Consider the following 21,421-nt stretch of genomic DNA (forward strand, 5'->3'; position numbering starts at 1 on the left):
AACCGCCGCTGCTGAATGTGGCTACTCCCAGAGCTGGTGGTGATTCCAGCAATGTTGTTAGGCCCTCCGCAGGTAAGGCTGTGCCTGGGAGATGTAACGGGGATAATAACAGAGACCACACCAGGTTGTCTTTAACAGTTTCTACTCACTGTGGACCCAGGGGTGCTGGTTCAGGTCCTAGGAGGAGAAGTGCCAATGTAGTGACCCAGGTTGCTCTGTCCCCGGCACTCTCAGTTGATTGGATCCCCGTAGCATGGAGCATTTGGGGGCCCCGACTGTCCCTTTTGGGGTACAGTCTCTTCCGTACGCCGGGCAGTGCGGACACTACGGGGAGGTAAGTGTCCGAATCCCAATCCTAGCTTACTGCTGATGCCCCCGGATTATTTAGTTCGGTGAAGTCCGTGAAGGTGTCCTGACCGGGCAGGTATTTGCCAAACAGTAGTATAAAACTTGCGCTTGACCTAGGGCCCTGTGCCCCGTTCGTGCTCCGGTCCCAGCGGTATCTCCAGTACCCATCCTGGTGACTTCCATCCTGTGCCCCTGGGTCACCGTTACACGGACCCAGTTCTGGCACGTCCGCACATCACTCCTGTGTGCTACACTCGCTAGACTCTATAGACTGACTGCTGACCCCTCCCACCAGGCTGGCTAAACCCAGGGACTCATTCTCATGGCGACCATCCCCTTACATGGTTAACCCTCTAGAACAGGGGTGGGCAATTAATTTTCCCATGGTGCTGCATGAGAAATTGGGATTGGTTTAGAGACCCTGACTAATATAATTAACTCAGTTCTACCCAATATACTACATTACTATGTACTACACCTGTAATATACTACATTACACCCCCCCATATACTACACCTGTAATATACATCACTACAACCCCATATACTACAACTGTAATATACTACATCACTACATCCCCATATACTACACCTGTAATAATTTACAACACTACACCCCTATATACATCTGTATTATACTACACCACTATATACTACACCTGTAATATACTACAGCACTACACCCCTATATACTACACCTGTAATTTACTACACCTCCATATAATACACCTGTAATATACTACAACCCATATACTACACCTGTAATATACTACACCCCTATATAATACACCTGTAATATACTACACCCCCATAAAATACACCTGTAATATACTACACCTCCATATAATACACCTGTAATATACTACACCTCCATATAATACACCTGTAATATACTACACCTCCATATAATACACCTGTAATATACTACACCTCCATATAATACACCTGTAATATACTACACCCCCATATAATACACCTGTAATATAATACAACCCATATAATACACCTGTAATATACTACACCCCCATATAATACACCTGTGATATACTACAACCCATATACTACACCTGTAATATACTACACCCCCATATAATACACCTGTAATATACTACACCCCCATAAAATACACCTGTAATATACTACATCTCCATATAATACACCTGTAATATACTACACCTCCATATAATACACCTGTAATATACTACACCTCCATATAATACACCTGTAATATACTACACCCCCATATAATACACCTGTAATATAATACAACCCATATAATACACCTGTAATATACTACACCCCCATATAATACACCTGTAATATACTACACCTCCATATAATACACCTGTAATATACTACACCTCCATATAATACACCTGTAATATACTACACCCCTATATAATACACCTGTAAAATAATACAACCCATATAATACACCTGTAATATACTACACCCCCATATAATACACCTGTGATATACTACAACCCATATACTACACCTGTAATATACTACACCCCCATATACTACACCTGTAATATACTACACCCCTATATAATACACCTGTAATATACTACACCCCCATAAAATACACCTGTAATATACTACACCTCCATATAATACACCTGTAATATACTACACCCCCATATAATACACCTGTAATATAATACAACCCATATAATACACCTGTAATATACTACACCCCCATATAATACACCTGTAATATACTACACCTCCATATAATACACCTGTAATATACTACACCTCCATATAATACACCTGTAATATACTACACCCCCATATAATACACCTGTAATATAATACAACCCATATAATACACCTGTAATATACTACACCCCCATATAATACACCTGTGATATACTACAACCCATATACTACACCTGTAATATACTACACCTCCATATAGTACACCTGAATATACTACATCACTATACCCCCATATACTACACCACTATATACTACACCTGTAATAAAACTACATCACTACACCCCATGTACTACACCACTATATACTACACCCCTATATACACAACACCATATACTACACCTGTAAAACTACACCACTACACCCCCAGTATTAGTCACCAGTCCCCCCCATTGTCCCCTCCTCTGCTTATTAGTCACTACTTACCTCTCCCTTCTTATCGGTTCCGTCCTCAGGCACGTCCGTACAGGCCCCCCACTGATCTGCTCCTTCTCTTCTACGGGCCCTGGCTGTGCCGATGCTCTTCTCCGAGGGGCCCCCACCGCTGCTTCTCTTCAGGCCCCCGCTGTGCTGCTCCTTCTCCTGCCGGGCGGGAACTTTTGAAATGACACACGCAGCGCAGCACTGATAACATCAGAGTGCGCGCGCGTGTGTCACAGAGAAAATGCCGGCAGCGAACAGAGGAGAGACTCCTGAGTTCCGCTGCCTGCACTGACTGTGCGGAGCTGCAGGATCTCTCCCTGCCCGGCACGCTGCAGCCCGGCTCCACTGCAGCGGCTGAAGATGGGCGGGCCAGTCACAGAGAGTAGGCGGGCCGGATGTGGCCCGCGGGCCGCCCCTTGCCCGGGTCTGCTCTAGAACTAGGATTTTGGTTGTGTTTTGGTGGTATCGGCACTGGTACACCAGGTTCCAGGGGGTAGGTCCTGCATCCCCAAGAGGATGCAGTTCCCTGTAGTGCCCTGAGGGTCTCAGGGGCGCTACATATTTGCATGCTATGATCGCGATATCTGTTGTCTGAAGGAGCATAAGGACTGTTGCCGGCTGGAGCTGGCTATGTGACACCCTGGCAAAACCAGGTAGTCACAGATAGGCCTGTACCCCCCCGCGGCCTCGGCTGCGACCGCCGAGCCGCTCGGATCCATGCTCGTTCTGTGGGCGGTGGCTCGAGCCTCCCATGGACCCGGGGTCACTTCGCTCTGTAAGGGGGAGGCTGGTGCTGCACGCTGGGGGTGCGGGGATTTCGGGTAATCGCTCGTGACACCACCCACTGGTTGTGGTGATGGTGGGCACCACCGCTGCGGTAGAGGTGAGGGACTCCCGGGAGCGATGTCGGGGTGCAGATTTGGCTGTTAACCCCTCCGTGGGTAGGGGCGGTGTGTCCCAGGGCCCAGTTGTGGGGAGCTGGCGCAGGGCACAGGGCTGCTGTGCGCTGTGGTGCTGCAGTACTCACGATTGAAAGGCACGGAGGCACTGGTAAACCAAACGTGGTGGAAGACGGGTGGCCCACAGCCGGCTGCAGTCCACTAGGCGGGTTGGCAGAGTCCTCCTTTCTCCTGAACCTAAGTGTAAGTGGACCACGGTGCCTAAGCACGGTGGTCCGCTCCCCAGCAGGTTTGCCGAAGGAGCTCTTTTGCCCGCAGGCGCTGGCCCTTGAATCTTTGGCCTCTGGCGGTGGCTACTATCCAGTCGGGTTGGGCTGTTGCCGTCAATCGGGACTTTGGTGGGAAAGAACCCCAGGAGGTCCAGATCTTCAATCAGTTAATTTGACTAAATGTTGGCCCACGGCCTAGTCAGGGTCTGAGTACCCTTCCTGGTGCTCCGGTAAACTGTTGGCTCCCCGGTTCGGTTCCGGCGGGCTCCAACCCTGTCCCGGTCCCTACGGTTCCACCGGTCGTGTTCCCGGTCTCCTGCAGGCGGCCCCTGCCGTCTGCCTGCCTGACTGTTTCAGGGCCCTGGGCTCCAACCCAGGCCCTACGCAGAGCTGTACTGAACTCCTCCACTACCACTTCCAACTCCCTCCTCTCTCTCTCTAACTACTTCTCTCTACTGTCTTCCTGCCTCAGGCCGCAGACTCCTCGGTGGGCGTGTCTTTCCGCCTGACTCCGCCCACCTGGTGTGCCTGTCTAACACTGAGGGAGTCAACCAGGGCTTTATGTGTGACGGGTGTTACCTGCTTACTGTGGTGGGGGTGTAGGCGGTGTAGTGACCTGTGACCCCTGGGGTGTCCAGGGCGTCACAGGCCCCCTTCACAACACTCTTCCCTCACCTAGGAAACACACAGCCGACCTGAAACCCTAGTCACCCCCCCTTAGGGAAAGATAGACACACCAGTGGGTGGGACCAGACGGTTGGACTCGCCCACCCAGGGGTCTAGACAGTAGACAGCCCGGGGCGGGAAAACAGTTAGATAAGCTTAGTAGTTCAAGTTGAGAGGAGTGTGGGCTGGAGCTAGGTGTAGCTCCAGCAGAGGAGGTTCAAGTAGAACGGTGCCAGGATAGGAGCCCTGGTGCCTTTGGCTAGGTGGCAGATGGTGGTCTCCGTCAGCAGGAGATGGGAAGACGGCTCGGCAAAACTGAGGTAGACACGGACAGGGTTGTAGCCTGCCGGTACTGACACGGGGAACTGTCCCGGAAACCAGAGCACAAAGGGGGGTACTTGGACCCTGAAGCCAGGACCAAAAACCAGCGGCCTGGTTAATTAACCGATTGAGGCCAGGACTAGAGGTCCTGTCCCACCCAAAGTCCCTCATAGAAGACAACAGCCCACCGATAGGGATAGGAGGTCACCGCCAGGGCCCATAGATACCACGGGCCAGCGTCTGCGGGCACGGCTCCTTAGGCCACATCCAGCCGGAAGCGGACTCCTGAGTTTCAGACTAGGAAGTCCACCTTACACAAAGTCAGTGCAGAGGAAGGACAGTGACCACCAGCCGGGGTGGGGGACCTGAATGCAATGGGGAGATAAGGTATGCACACCAGTGACTATGTAAGGGGAATACATGAAATAGCAGAAACTGCTGTGTGAATACTGACTTGAAAAATCCAATAGCTATATGCAAGAGTGAAAATGTGAAAAATGGAATCTGCATTACTGCCATGAACATATGAATCAAGAGAAATTTAGCTACTGAATTGATCAATGCAATAGAGCCCCAACACTACGCCAAAGTATTTCTCTACGTTGGGGTCCCTAGCTTGTGTGTGTCCTCTCATGCAGTTAAAAAAACTTACCGTGTATGGGAAGCTGAGACCCAGGCTATTTATGCGTATGATATGGATTGGCAATGGGTGTGGTTGGGGAGGGTTCACAAACGGCGTAGTGTTGGGGCTCTATTGCATTGATCAATTCAGTAGCTAAATTTCTCTTGATTCATATGTTCATGGCAGTAATGCAGATTCCATTTTTCACATTTTCACTCTTGCCTATAGCTATTGGATTTTTCAAGTCAGTATTCACACAGCAGTTTCTGCTATTTCATGTATTCCCCTTACATAGTCACTGGTGTGCATACCTTATCTCCCCATAGTGATGTTTTTTTAGGTTTTTGCACCCAGTTTGGACTTAGAATGGTGTTCCAAACGTTATTCCTATTTGGGGACCTGAATGCAACCGGCCGCCACGGCCGGCCACCAGCACCTTTGGTTTACCAAAAGACTCGTGTGATTAATTTACTGTGAGTAACCAACCATCCCCCTGCTTACTCAGGCGCGCCGGCCCTTGCCATCGCCATCGCCATCGCCATACCCTGCACAAAGGCACTGGGCCCCGGGCCAACCATCCCTACCCACGGAGGGGTTAATATCCAGCTGCCACTACATCTCCCCCGGGCGCCCCATAACAGCAACGGTGGTGCCCCACTTCACCACACACTGTGGGTGGCGTCACGAACTTAATACGGCCTAGCCCGTACATCTACGTCCCCCCTTTTTATTCGGCGTGTCCGCAGGACCCCCAGGTCCGGAGACCCTCGAGCCGCCCCCTTAGGAGGTCTGGATCCGAGCAGCGGCAGCTGCTGGCACGGGGGCGGCACAGATACATGTGCTATGGTCGTGGTATCCATCGCCTGGAGGAGTATAAGGACTATGGTTGCTGTAAGACCATGCATGCAAGAAATAAAACATTTTGCATCGTTAACCTGCCTATATGATTACTACAACATATGACCTTAGATCTTCACAGATACCTATGGCGTGATTTCTATGCCTGTGTGCATTGGATGACATCTAGTGAGAAATTCATGTCTATAGCACTTTTAGAAATATATTTACTTAAAAAAATGGTGACGTGTTCAATACTTATTTCACCCGTTGTATATATAATTTTGCAATTAGTTGAGCTAGAAAACTCCATATCTTTTGTTGTGGAGCGTTTGTGAAGCCTTTGCAAATGCCATGATTTAAGAGTAAAAACAAAGTTTGAACAGTGGGAACTTGCTGTCATAATAGCATATTTTCCCAATATTTTGCAAACATGCAGTAAAATTTCTCAGAAATGCATTGCAGAGGTTGTTTTTATTACCTCGGTCTTTCCTTTTGCATCTTTTCTGCAGATTTGGGACCTTGTACAATGATTTCTGTACATGATTTGGATCCTGGGCCATCAGATGCATTTTTACATCCAGAAATGTCAGGCTTTAAAGGTTCAGCTGGTTTGTCGTTGGTGTGAAAACCCTTGGTGCAACCCTGGAATGGACGTACATAAAGATAATAATAAATAAATAAATAAATAGGAATGCAGCATTGTGTATCATATAGTAAAAAGTAGTAGAACTGAAAATTCAGAAAACAAAAGGAGGGACATCAAAACCTAAAGCTGATCAGGTTCAGCTGATCTTTGTCGAGCAGCTGAGTCTCAGGGCACTTGCTGGCCTAAGCGCTCCTAAGTTCCCTATGAAAGAGCTGCTGCCAAACATCTCTGGTGGTGGCTTATCTCAGGAAGAGTTCCTAAAAATACTTCTAGATGTTAATGTGGCGCCCCTGACCTGGTCAGGCACCACAGAGTATTGCACCCATGCGGGGACAATGCTTCCAGGTAATTTCCAAAGGCCAGGATGAGGTGCACACACAAACATATAGCGATCAGGCCTCCCACATCACCAGAGGGGACCCTTGAGTAGCCAGAAGGAGTTAACTTTCAATTCCCAGCTAGGGGTGTGTTCAGGGGCTGGTTGCTAGGAAGCAGGGCAGAGAGAGAGAGGAAGTGAGGGAGTCGAGAGGAAGAAGTTGAAGTGTATGGAGGGGGAGCAGAGAAGCTCCCGTGCAGACAGGTCCTGAGGAGTGCTGTAGCTGAAAGCGGAGGAGAACGGAGTACTGTGGGTCGGCCTGAAGAGCATCCAGAGAAAGAGGGGTGGCTGAGTACGGAGATCCCAGTATCCGAGCACACAAGGGGAACTAGGTCCCCAGAACAGGCAGCAGATCATCCAGAGCTGCTTAACCTACAGGTTGGGGGGGTACTTCATGCCCTCACCACGACTACACAGAGCTTGAGCCAAGCAGCACACCAGGCCCATAAGGGGACAGGGCCAGAAGCCATCCCACCAAGGCCACGCTGCCGGCAGACGAGCCAGAGAGAGGGGAGCAGGGTGGTAACAGCTTCCCTGGAGGGGTCCTACTACGCTTCAAGCAAAGGATCCTCCTAAAACAGAAAGAGTGCAAGGAAGGCGAGTGGACAGCTACCCTCAGAACGGCCTCCTGGAATTCCTGGTTCCACCTGGTTATCACAGTGTCGCCCGGGCATCTCACCGTGACCTCCAAACAGTGAGTAAACACGTTAAAAGACTTCTTGGACTGTGTTTGAGTCATTCTGCGACTTGTGGTACTACAAACCCACACCGGGCCCTGGGGCTTGCCTCACTCTCAGGAGGCTACTATATCCGACTGCACCCACCATCAGCCCCAGGCGTCCCCTAACCTGCAGTGGCGGTCCCCACTGACCGCAATACTGAGAGTGGCGTCACGATCAAAACTGAAGATTCCCTACCTGTGACCAGCACCAGCTACGTGGAGTCCCTGAAGGTATGCACCGATACAACACCTGAGGGGCTTCACATCTTCTGGCGTCACGAACAGGATAAGGACTAGACCTGTTCAGACAGGTGACCGTGTGCCTCAGAGGTCCGACCGCAAAAATTGAACCGCCGCCATATTGCCATCTTCAAAAGCGCGCGCTGCAGCCCGCGCGAGGGAGAAGAGCACCGCCCACGAAGAGGTGTGGCCGCCCCAGAATCCCCACAATTCAGAGAGCGTTCTGACCCAGGAAGTGGAAAGGGAGCGCGCGGATTTTCTGAAGAAAAATGGACGCTGCAGGAGGTAATGCCCCTGGTCAGGGCGACGCAGCCCAAGCGATGCCAGCCCCTGTCGCGCTGGACGCCGCAGCGCCTGGTGCCGGTGCCGCGGTCGCAGCTGCGCCGGCCGAGGTCGCCCCCATAATGCCAGTGTCCTTGTTGTATGCCCCAGGGGCGCAATGGCTGCCTCAATACGCCGGTAAAATAGACACGCTGACCGGGTTTAAGAAGAAGATCAACACCCTGCTAGACATGCACGCGATGACTGGTAAGCAGAGGGCCGCTGTGGTGCTGGGACAATTGACTGGAGCAGCAGAATTGGAAGCTGAGTCCTGGGCCAATGATGACCGGAGCTCTGTTGAGACCATCTTTGCCAAACTAGCAGCTGCTTTTGAACACCGCACGGAGGGAGAGCTGAGAACGGACTTCTATCACTGCCGTCAGAAGCCCCAAGATAGTATAAGAGACTATGCCCTCAGGCTGCAGGCTGCACTACGGGCTCTCAAGCTGGTGGACCCTGTCAGTGATCAGGAAGGAAACCAGATGATGAAGGAACAATTCTTGCGGGGCCTGCGCTCTCCTGAGGATGGGAAGCAGATGAAGCTGTGGTCCCTGGAACACCCTGACGTGGACTTTGCCATTCTGAAAGACCGGGCAGTGAAAGCACTCCAACCCCCTGTGGACACAGACCCTGCCAGTTCCACGGCTGCAGGAGCAGAATCCTCCACGCAGGCCCTGATGACTGCAAAAGGACTCAACGCGCCAGCAGAGACCATAAGTACGCTATCCTCCCAAGTGCAGCAGCTCACTAAGGACGTCGCACAAATCCTGAAAGCAATGCAGTTGCCCTCAGAGACCAAAGTCCCTCATCAGATCCTGCTAGCCGACAACCCAGAGGACGTCCCTTGGATGCGGAGGAGAAGGGGTCCCCCAACTCGAGGCAGGAGCAGTGATCGCTATGACTCAGCTGGACAACCCATCTGTCGTCGTTGCCAGAAGGCAGGTCACTATGCAAGGGCCTGTCCTTTAAACGAGTCAAACCTGGGGCCGAGGGCCAGTCCTCAGGATTAAGAAGATCAGGCCCAAGTCGCTGCTGTGATCAGTACGTGGGTGGACGTCCTGTCCTGTCCATCGTCTTGGACGGGATCCCTACCCCGGCATTATTGGACACCGGCTCTCAGGTCACCACGATCCCGCATGTCCTGTATCGGAGGTTTTGGTCGGACGGCGATCTCCGACCACCGGACCCCTCCCTCACCATCTATGCTGCCAACGGACAACCTATAGACCAGATCGGGGTCAAAGAGGTAACCATAAAGGTGGGAAGGCAGGAAATGAAGGGACAAGGACTGATTGTTGTGGACACTGATGTTAGAGAAAGGAACCCGCAAATGATTTTAGGCACTAATGTCATAGAAAATTGCCTAGGGGAAGTGTTGTTGTTGCTTCACCAGATTGTTGAAGGTGCTGACGGCAGGTCGCAAAGAGCCTTGCAAAAGGAGATCCGAATCATTCTGAGGAAGCAACAGGTAAAACAGACTGGCGGTGAGATTGGTAGTGTACGGGTGATGGATGCTAACCCCATTGTGATACCCCCACGGAGTGAAATGATGATGTGGTGTAGAGCAGCGGTAGGTCTCAGAGGACAAGATTACCAGGCTGTACTAGAGCCCACTCATTCAGACCACTGGCCCACGATTCTGACAGCCAGGGGGGTAGTTGATGTACACAAGGGACGAGTGCCTGTACGAGTGTTGAACTGTGGGGAGGAGGAAGCCAGACTCCCAAGGTACGCTACCATAGCCAAACTGTTTACATGCTCAGATGACGCCATAACACCTGTAGGTCCCCTGACACAAGCTGACTCAAAAGAGGGCGAGACCTCCCAAAAGCAGTTAGAGGACTGGTGCCAGAAACTACACGTGGGGACTGACTCTACACCCGACTACCAGAAACATGGGGTTTACAGGGTCGTGCAGGAATACGAGCAGGTCTTTAGTAAGAACCCACTAGACTTTGGTAGGATCAAAGGGGTGCAACATCACATACCCACAGGCAGTCATCCTCCCATTAAGGAAAGACATAGGCCTATTCCACCAGCCCATTACCAGCGCACAAAGGACATGCTGAAGGACATGAAGGAGGCAGGAGTCATAAGGGACAGTTGCAGCCCCTGGGCAGCTCCCCTAGTCCTGGTAAGAAAGAAGGATGGCACGATGAGGATGTGTGTGGATTACAGACGGATAAATCAGATAACACACAAGGATGCCTACCCTTTGCCAAGGATAGAGGAATCCCTCGCTGCCTTGAAAGCCTCTAACTACTTTTCTACCCTAGATCTTACTAGTGGCTACTGGCAAGTATCTGTAGCAGAAGAAGATCGGGAGAAGACGGCCTTCACCACCCCAATGGGCCTCTGTGAGTTCAATAGCATGCCATTTGGACTCTGCAATGCCCCCGGGACCTTCCAGAGGCTTATGGAATGCTGCCTAGGGCACCTCAACTTTGAAACCGTCCTGCTCTACCTGGATGATGTCATCGTGTACTCCAAGACCTACGAGGACCACCTGAAACACCTGGCTGAAGTCTTTGAAGCACTATCCCGATATGGAATGAAGCTGAAACCATCCAAGTGCCATTTACTGAAGCCAAAGGTCCAGTACCTAGGTCACGTGGTCAGTGCAGAAGGAGTAGCACCGGACCCAGAGAAGGTCACAGTCATCCAGGAATGGCCCACACCTACTACCGTTCGGGAGGTACGTCAGTTCCTTGGCTTGGTAGGCTACTACAGAAGGTTCATCAAGGGCTACACGAAAATGGCAGCGCCTTTGCAAGAGCTCCTGGTAGGCCACCCAAAGAAGAAAGGAAGGACCTCCGGCCCGCCATTTCACTGGGGAGAAGCAGAAGAACACTCCTTCAGACAGATGAAAGGGGCCTTGACGGGTGAAGAGATCCTAGCCTACCCTGACTACGGTCTGCCATTCGTACTGTACACCGATGCCAGTAATGTGGGACTGGGAGCAGTGCTTTCACAGGTGCAGGGAGGCAAAGAGCGTGTGATTGCTTACGCCAGCAGGAAGCTCAGGCCTACTGAAAGAAACCCGGAGAATTATAGCTCATTCAAGCTAGAGTTCCTGGCCATGGTATGGGCTATCACAGAGCGGTTCAAGCACTACCTGGCAGCCACCAAATTCACTGTCTTCACGGACAACAACCCCCTGACCCACTTGGATACTGCTAAATTGGGTGCCATGGAGCAGCGTTGGGTAGCCCGACTGGCGAATTATGACTTTACTGTCAAGTATCGAGCTGGCCGCAAGAACGGCAACGCAGATGCTCTGTCCAGGATGCCTCACCTAGCAGACGAGGGTGAAGATGAAGATGATCTTGAAGAGATTGAGCTGCCAGCGTTCCATCGCCATGGAGCAAAACAGTGTCGGCAGTCGCGTGCCAACCGCCAAGAGGTGACCCTGAACCCACTACCTCACTACAACTGGAAGGAGACCCAGGAAAATGATCCAGCGGTAGGCTTGGTAAAGAAACTGATCAGCCAGCCTGGCGCCAGCCTTGACAAAGGAGCCCCACCTGAGGCACAGTACCTGTGGAAGGAGAGGGGTCGATTGTTCATCTATCAAGACAAACTTTACAGGAGCATCATTGACCCGAGGACGCATGAGAAGGTGTGGCAAGTGATTGTACCACAGAAGGATACGAGGATGGTGCTAGAAGCCTATCACAATGGTGCAGGCCATTTTGGTTGGAAGAAACTGGAGGCCCTACTTAAAGTAAGATTCTACTGGGTGGGCATGAGATCTGCCCTAGAGAAGTGGTGTCGAAACTGCGGGCCTTGCAATCTTAGAAGAAAAGACCAGCACCGCCAGAGAGCACCACTCCAGCCCATCCAAACTAAACGGCCCCTGGAGATCGTGGCCCTGGACCATGTAAAGTTGGCACCCAGCAGACAAGGCTACAACTACGCTCTCACTATGGTTGACCACTACTCCAGATTCCTGGTGGTAGTACCAGTCAAGGACTTGACAGGTCAAACCGCAGCCAAAGCTTTCCAGACACACTTCTGTCGACCACATGGCTATCCAGATCAAGTGCTCACTGACCAAGGACCAGCCTTTGAAGCTGAAGTGTTTAAGGAGTTTTGTAACCTATACGGCTGCCAGAAGATCCGTACTACGCCTTACCATCCTCAGACCAATGGCATGTGTGAGAAGATGAACCACATCATTCTCGACCTTCTGAAGACGCTCCCACTAGAAGAACGAAGTCAGTGGCCAGAAAAACTGCCCGATCTAGTGGACATGTATAACAACATCCCTGTGAGTTCCACGAACTGCACACCGGCATACCTGATGAGGGCCAGACCAGGGAGGTTGCCAGTAGATCTGGAAATGGGAGTTGAGACCCCTGAAGACCATCAACAAGGTGCTGATTGGGATTCCAACCGCCAAGCCCAATACAAGAAAGTACAAGAGTGTGTGGAGCGAAGCCTGACTCAGCAGCGTGAGAAACAAGGAAAGGCCTACAATCGAAAAGCACCTGCTGTTCCTTTGATGCCAGGAGATATAGTTCTCAAAGGAAAGAGAAGGCGTCATAAACTTGACAATCACTGGGAAGAAGAACCCTATACTGTGTTACCATCAACGCTTAGCAATGAAAAGACATGCCTTATCAGCAAAGATGGAGGAAAAACAACAGCTGTCGTTTCTAGAGATCGCCTAAAGAAATGTCCTGAACAACTAAGAATCCCTGAAGAAATTCCCAACCCTTTGCCAGTTCAGGAACCAAAAGAAAGGATGATCCATACTGCGCTTGGAGATTTTCCAGCAAGTTGGCCTCAATACAATGGAGCAGTTGTTATTCCAGTCATTACATTCACTCAATCTAGAGAAGTAGGAGACCTAGAAGCACCTGTTCAGAACCTAGAAGTGCCAAATGTAGCTGAAGCAGAAAACCACGCATTGGTATCAGTACCCAGTACACCCAGAATTCACATTGAGACACATACATCGGGTGGGAGGACACAACCTCAGACAGATGACAGTATAGTACTGCGTAGATCAACCCGCAGCAACTTTGGTCAGCTCCCATTACGCTATAGACAAAGTACAGTTTAGTTCAAAGTGACTGTATGAAATGTAATGTTTAACCTGTTTATAGTTAAGCAACGTTTAAGCGAAATGTGCCCACAAGGACTATTGTGAGACCTTCTTAAAATGTTAGACCATTGGTTATGAACTGGCTTTAACCACAAACTTTTGCATTGTAAAAAGTTGCCTTCTTGGTACCAACCCCAGAGTCTGCCTGTTGAGGGGCATGGCTCTGCACCAACAAGGGGGCACGCCTGTTTATGGGGCCTGCCCTCCAACACTCGGAAGCGGGTACGCCTGTTTATGGGGCCTACCTTACACCACTCCCCTCAGGAGAGGAAGATTGGAGGAAAGGTCTGGGGAATGTGATGGCCCAGACCTGGTTACCAAAAGGACCGGTGACCTACCTCCTGGAGGTTTTTGGGTGGGTTCGGACATGTGGGTGGTTGGTGGTGGAATGGTACCTGGCATGTTTAAATGTAAATAATTGCCCCTGTGTGGGAAAAGTTTGTATTTACCTTTTTCTCTTGTCTTTGCAGCCCGAGGACGTGCTGATGATAACTAAGGGGGAATGTGGCGCCCCTGACCTGGTCAGGCACCACAGAGTATTGCACCCATGCGGGGACAATGCTTCCAGGTAATTTCCAAAGGCCAGGATGAGGTGCACACACAAACATATAGCGATCAGGCCTCCCACATCACCAGAGGGGACCCTTGAGTAGCCAGAAGGAGTTAACTTTCAATTCCCAGCTAGGGGTGTGTTCAGGGGCTGGTTGCTAGGAAGCAGGGCAGAGAGAGAGAGGAAGTGAGGGAGTCGAGAGGAAGAAGTTGAAGTGTATGGAGGGGGAGCAGAGAAGCTCCCGTGCAGACAGGTCCTGAGGAGTGCTGTAGCTGAAAGCGGAGGAGAACGGAGTACTGTGGGTCGGCCTGAAGAGCATCCAGAGAAAGAGGGGTGGCTGAGTACGGAGATCCCAGTATCCGAGCACACAAGGGGAACTAGGTCCCCAGAACAGGCAGCAGATCATCCAGAGCTGCTTAACCTACAGGTTGGGGGGGTACTTCATGCCCTCACCACGACTACACAGAGCTTGAGCCAAGCAGCACACCAGGCCCATAAGGGGACAGGGCCAGAAGCCATCCCACCAAGGCCACGCTGCCGGCAGACGAGCCAGAGAGAGGGGAGCAGGGTGGTAACAGCTTCCCTGGAGGGGTCCTACTACGCTTCAAGCAAAGGATCCTCCTAAAACAGAAAGAGTGCAAGGAAGGCGAGTGGACAGCTACCCTCAGAACGGCCTCCTGGAATTCCTGGTTCCACCTGGTTATCACAGTGTCGCCCGGGCATCTCACCGTGACCTCCAAACAGTGAGTAAACACGTTAAAAGACTTCTTGGACTGTGTTTGAGTCATTCTGCGACTTGTGGTACTACAAACCCACACCGGGCCCTGGGGCTTGCCTCACTCTCAGGAGGCTACTATATCCGACTGCACCCACCATCAGCCCCAGGCGTCCCCTAACCTGCAGTGGCGGTCCCCACTGACCGCAATACTGAGAGTGGCGTCACGATCAAAACTGAAGATTCCCTACCTGTGACCAGCACCAGCTACGTGGAGTCCCTGAAGGTATGCACCGATACAACACCTGAGGGGCTTCACATTACTGCGAGCACGTGGGACTTAAATGTAATGGTGGCGACAGGGGGAGAAAGGCCAGGTATGCATAAAGGGGCAAAATAATAATGCAAGACCCTACACGCCACTCAAAGAACGAGTGCATTTCTGGAACTTTGATTACATATTTTTCAGCAATCAAGTATCCAATCTCTCAACTAAAGGTATGATTGGATTCAGCATCCTAGCACCTGTATGGCACTGGCTTTACTTTACATATGAAAATCCAGTAAATATTTACACCCTGCATAGCCTGAATCTTCACCTTACAACTGCCCAAACTATCAATTGACACTCCTATTTCCCCACAGCATTATTTCTAGACATTCCAGGGAATATATTTCACTGGGCTTCTATTGTTGTCTATTCTAAAGGCCACTTTACACACAGAGATAAATCTGTGGCAGATCTGTGGCAGATCTGTGGCAGATCTGTGGCAGATCTGTGGCAGATCTGTGGCAGATCTGTGGCAGATCTGTGGCAGATCTGTGGCAGATCTGTGGCAGATCTGTGGTAGATCTGTGGCAGATCTGTGGTAGATCTGTGGTAGATCTGTGGTAGATCTGTGGTAGATCTGTGGTAGATCTGTGGTAGATCTGTGGTAGATCTGTGGTAGATCTGTGGTTGCAGTGAAATTGTGGACAATCAGTGCCAGGTTTGTGGCTGTGTACAAGTGGAACAATATGTCCATGATTTCACTGCAACCACAGATCTGCCAAAGATTTATCTCTGTGTGTGACGGGGCCTTTGGCGTTACAGCAGTTCTAAAACCTAGACAAATCAGATACATTAAATCAGATACATTTTATGCATTGCAAGTCTGGGAGCTGAGTGACCTGCACAAATTGCTAAAACAAAGGAACAGAATAGCTGAGATAAGGCTGCTTTCACACATCAGTTTTTTGCAATCAGGCACATCCGGCACTTTGCAGAAAAAATGCACCCGTTTTTGGGTTTTTTTGCCGCCGGGTGCGGTTTTGACTCATAGACTTTTATTAGCGCCGGATTGTGCCGCATGTACTTGCATTTGATCCGGGTTTTGCGGGCTGCGGCCGCACAGAATGCAGAGAGGAACATTTTTTGCCAGCGGCAAAAAACTGCATAGCGCCGCATGCGGCGCTGTGCGGCATTGTGCATAATGAAAGTCTATGCACGCCAAATCCGGTGGCATGTATCAAACGCCGGAAGCATGTACCAGATTCGGTTTTTACTTCTGAGCATGGCCAGAAGTGATATAAATTCATTGCTTGTCAGAAAATCAATCACTCACTCTCTCACTCACTCACCGGTCACCGATGCGGCACTGCACAGCTGTCACACTGCTGGCGGCTTCTCCTGATTTGAAAATGCCGGCCGTCCATTATTCAATCTCGTATTCACTGCTTTCCCCGCCCACCGGCGCCCATGATTGGTTGCAGTCAGACACGCCCCCACGCTGACAGCTGTCTCACTGCAACCAATCACAGCCGCCGATGGGCGTGTCTGTATCGTGCAGTAAAATAAATAGATAATTAAAAAAAACAGGCGTGCGGTCCCCCCCAATTTTGATACCAGCCAAGATCAAGTCACATGGCTGAAGGCTGGTATTCTCAGGATGGGGAGATCCACGTTATGGGGAGCCCCCCAGCCTAAAAATATCAGCCAGCAGCCGCCCGAAATGGCCACATCCATTAGATGCGACAGTCCCGGGACTCTACCCGGCTCATCCCGAATTGCCCTGGTGCGGTATCAATCGGGGTAATCAGGGGTTAATCATGGCAGGCGTCTATGAGACACCCCCAATGATTAACCTGTAAATGTAAGTAAAGTAAATAAACACATACACCCAAAAAAATACTTTTTTTTGAATAAAAGACAAAAAACACCCTCTTTCACCATTTTATTAAAATTCCCAAATACCCCTGCAGGTCCGACGTAATCCAGAGAGGTCCCACGACGATTTCAACTCTGCTACATGAAGCTGACAGGAGCGGCAGTAAAACACCGCCGCTCTCTATCAGCTCCATGCAGAAACTGAAGTGAATCACGCTGTCAGCGGGGGCATCACTGAGATAGTGCCGGGGCGTGTGGGGTAGTGCAGGGGTGTGCGGTGATGATGCGTGCGGTAGTTCCTGCGTGTGCGGTGATGATGCGTACGGTAGTGCCTGCGTGTGCGGTGATGATGCGTGCGGTAGTGCAGGGGTGTGCGGTGATGATGTGTGCGGGAGTGCCAGGGAGTGTGCGGTCATGATGCGTGCGGGGTAGTGCCTTTGTGTGCGGTGATGATGCGTGCGGTAGTGCAGGGGTGTGCGGAGATGATGTGTGCGGTAGTGCATGCATGTGTGGTGATGATGCGTATGGTAGTGCCTGCGTGTGTGGTGATGATGCGTGCGGTAGTGCAGGGGTGTGCGGTGATGATGCATGCGGTAGTGCAGGAGTGTGTGGTGATGATGTGTGCTGTAGTGCAGGGGTGTGTGGAGTGGAGATGATACGTGTGGTAGTGCCTGCGTGTGCGGTGATGATGGGGGTGATAGTGCCGGTGTTTGTGCAGTGATGATGGGGTCTCTCTCTCAGTATAAAAAAAAAACAAAACAGTTTTTTTTACCGGATCCGTCGCATCAGTTTTTACACAATCGGAGACGGATCCATTGCATCAGGCACAAACCAGATTGTGCCTGATGCCAAAAAAGTGATGTGTGAAAGTAGCCTAAGAGCTGTTCTGCCTTAAGACTGAAGATGGAACCATAGAGTTCCATTTAGCAGTCTTCAGTCTCGGATAGGATGAATGGCTCTGCTCTTTTATCCAAGTGATCAGTGACGATCTCAGCATTCGGGCCCCCAAATCGAATACATTTTTTTACATATTTCTAACAAATCAAAGTACAGTTACATTTGAAGCTACTTTAAGGGGTAAAGTTTCTCCTTGTGGAGAGTGCCAGTTGGTGTAGGGAAACTTATAGGCACTGCAATACTCATCTGGCATTTTAAATATGTAAATAGCTACTTCAGAGAGAAAGAAGGCAGGCACTTTTGTGAAGAGGTAGCAATCCTAAAAGTCAATATCGATCTTTTAAAGAAAAAAAACCAGTAACTTTATGTCATGCTGTACTAGTGGGGGCACTGAGAAACACTGGAGAAGCTGTTTCTACATGCAGTTAGCAGACTACCCACTAGAGGGAGCAAAAACAATAGAATAGTCAGCAGGCCGAGTCAGTACCAGAATGTCAAGTCAAAACCAGGGGAGAAGCAAATCGTGGTCAGGTGCTAGCCAGAGGTCATGAACCAGGAAGTAACGCCAATGTCAGAAGGGAGAAGCGGAGTCGAAGTCAGGTATAACTAAGCAGGGTCAGAGGCCAGGAGATCAGAGCTACAAAAAGGGACAGTAGAGTCACCGGACGGGACCGGGAAGTCAGAAGGAGCTGAGCACACAGACGGTACAGGGAGATGCAGGAACAGGAGAGATACGGGACGGGACCGGGAAGTCAGAATGAGCTGGGCAGACAGATGGTATGGGGAGGGCTAAGGTCAAGAAGGTAGCTGGGAGGTAGGATGGATCAGAGAATACTCATAGGAGCCATACTCATGTGCTGCAGAGCAGGAACTATTACTGGCATTGTTCCAGTAACTGCAGCACAAAGATATAGCTGCCTGACCACCGAGATATGGCAGATTGGAATAAGCTCCTCCTATGACCTGTAACCCAGGGGAGAAAGACATGCAACGGCTCAGCGGTGCCTGAGCCTGGCACCAATCATGACACTCTACTTGCAAACATGTCTTTGGGGTGTTTGTCCCCAAATCAGCTGTCAAAGCCTTTGAATGGTAGATATTGACTTTCAGGATTTGATCTCCAGTAGATGGCACTCAGGCTCCTGCCCTCTTCCTCTCTGAAGCAGTTATTTGCATGTTTAAATTCCTAGCAAAGCATTGAATGGCATATAAGTCTCCCTACGCCAATTTTGTATTATTTTAGGTTAATTAATATGATATACTTTTCATACTACAGCTGAAATTAGGGGGAAAATATAAGATAAAAAATATCCAGTAGCATACCATTATAGCTAGAAATTCAGAAAAGTCTGTTGTACGTTTCCTACAGCATGACCATCCCTGAGAGAAGAGACACACATGATAAAAAGAGTTAAAAGTAGCAATTTAAGCTAGCACAGGTATTGTGTATATATAGGGGAAACTACTTGGGACTGACCTTCAAAGCATCATGAAAAATGGGATATCCCGGATGGAAGAGACAAGAGTCTGGAGACAAGAGTGACACTAAGTGATTCCTACATAAATGCCTAAAAACTGCTATCCACAGGTACATGCCTCACACTTATTCTACAAAATGCACATACAATGAACATAAAAGACACTAACCTGCCGCATTGCTGCCGGGGAGGAATCGCTGCCCGCATCCCTTGTTATAGCATAGCAAATACTGATCCTGTGTGTCTTGTGTATTATTCAGACTAATCCCCTGACAGCTCATGGTGCCAGGTATAGGAATACAATTGAATATTAAATATTTGGAGAGGAAAGTAGACTACAGAGTAGTAGAAGAAAAGGTACAGAAAGGAAGAGAAAAATCCAATATCAGTTCAAAAATGAATCATCAGAATTATATAGACTGGAGGGTACAGACATGTCATTTTACAGCAGTTACATAGGTTGAAAAAAGCCCTAGGTCCATCTAGTTCAATCTTCTTCCACCAATTATACATTTTGTCATTCAGCCATTTATAACCGACAATGTTGAGCACTCACACAACACTGAGGAGGGGTTTGCATGCTGCGATCTACAAGTACTAATAGTAACGACACACAGCAGAATGATAACAAAAATATAAATCAGAAGACAGGCACATAACAGAAGGAAATAAGGAAATGAGAGCCAAGTATTACCTGTAGATGTGCAGCAGTGTGAGAGCAGACTGACAGGAGACCCCACACTGGAGGCCGGACACATGGCGCTATCTTTAGACTCTGCGGGTGCCAGCCCAGCACCAAAGATGGGAATAAGAATGTCAATAGCCGTGACAGGTGACGGAAGGAACACTCAAGCCCAGCTGCAGAAAGGACAGGAAAGATCTAGAGGGAGGAGAAATATCCAGATACATGGAAAATAAGAGGTACAAGAATAGAAACTAAAAACAATAGTATAAAGCATCATGTACATGTGCACGAGCACTGGAATCCTGATATGGTAAGTAAAACTATTTATTTATATAAATATATATATATATTTATATATATATATAGCGCCAAGATAATGTAGCACTTTGCCAGTACATCGTCAGCACTCTCTGTCCCCATTGGGACTCGCAATCCTATTTCTCTCTCAATATGTCTTTGAAACGTTGTAGGATAGCAGAATAAGCCAACACAAATATAGGGAGAAAATACAAACTCATACTTCTAAAGAGAAAGGGTATGTGCGCACTAGGCGTTTTTTGTGGCATCAAAAACGCTGCGTTTCTTGTGGCATCAAAAATGCTGCGTTTCTTGTGGCATCAAAAATGCTGCGTTTCTAGCTGCTAAAAAACGCACAAAAATGCAAAACGCATAAAAAAAGCATACGTTTTACCACCAATTGGTGCGTTTATGGATGCGTTTTGCTGCATTTTTGCTCATTCCGTTTTTATGCGGGTTCTTTTTTATCAGTGAACAATACCATTAGAGATTGTTGGAAAAATAAAAAAAAAGTCAGATGTCATTTCCTTCTTCAATATGTTCTTCATTCTCTACTAGTGTATGCAGGAGAGCAGAGAGCTGCATAACTACAAGGCTCAGCATGCTCCATCCAGGACTGTATGCTGGAGGGAGAGACAGAGGGAGCAGAACTACAAGGCTAGGCATACTCCATCCACTAGTGTATGCAGGAGAGCACACAGCTGCAGAACTACAAGGCTCAGCATGCTCCATCCAGGACTGTATGCTGGAGGGAGAGGCAGGGGGAGCAGAACTACAAGGCTCAGCATACTCCATCCACTAGTGTATGCAGGAGAGCAGACAGCAGCTGCAGAACTACAAGGCTCAGCATGCTCCATCCAGGTCTGTATGCTGGAGGGAGAGGCAGAGGGAGAAGAACTACAAGGCTCAGCATTCTCTATCCACTAGTGTATGCAGGAGAGCAGACAGCAGCTGCAGAACTACAAGGCTCAGCATCCTCCATCCAGGACTGTATGCAGGAGTTTTTTGCCCCCCCAAAAAATGGCGTGGGCTTCACCATATTTTTGTATGCTAGCCAGGTACAGCAGGCAGGTACGGGCTGCCCCCAACCCCCAGCTGCCTATTTGTACCCGACTGGGAACCAAAAATA

At 49.6% G+C, this 21,421-nt stretch overlaps 1 protein-coding gene across 1 annotated transcript in view; it reads right to left on the reverse strand.

Annotated features, from left to right (window-relative positions):
- Positions 1-20,094, reverse strand: part of ITGB1BP2 (integrin subunit beta 1 binding protein 2) — a 37,419-nt gene extending 17,325 nt beyond the window's left edge. The window contains exons 1-5 of the mRNA XM_075322741.1: positions 20,005-20,094; positions 19,480-19,645; positions 19,310-19,359; positions 19,156-19,212; positions 6,589-6,752 (exon numbers count right to left, since the gene is read on the reverse strand). Of these exons, the coding sequence (XP_075178856.1) occupies positions 6,589-6,752; positions 19,156-19,212; positions 19,310-19,359; positions 19,480-19,591 (383 nt within the window). The 5' untranslated portion in view covers positions 19,592-19,645; positions 20,005-20,094. The remainder of the gene's footprint in view (positions 1-6,588; positions 6,753-19,155; positions 19,213-19,309; positions 19,360-19,479; positions 19,646-20,004) is intronic.
- Positions 20,095-21,421: the final 1,327 nt, after the last annotated feature.

Source organism: Anomaloglossus baeobatrachus, chromosome 9, assembly GCF_048569485.1.
Source record: "Anomaloglossus baeobatrachus isolate aAnoBae1 chromosome 9, aAnoBae1.hap1, whole genome shotgun sequence".
NCBI classification, from domain to species: Eukaryota; Metazoa; Chordata; class Amphibia; order Anura; family Aromobatidae; genus Anomaloglossus; species Anomaloglossus baeobatrachus.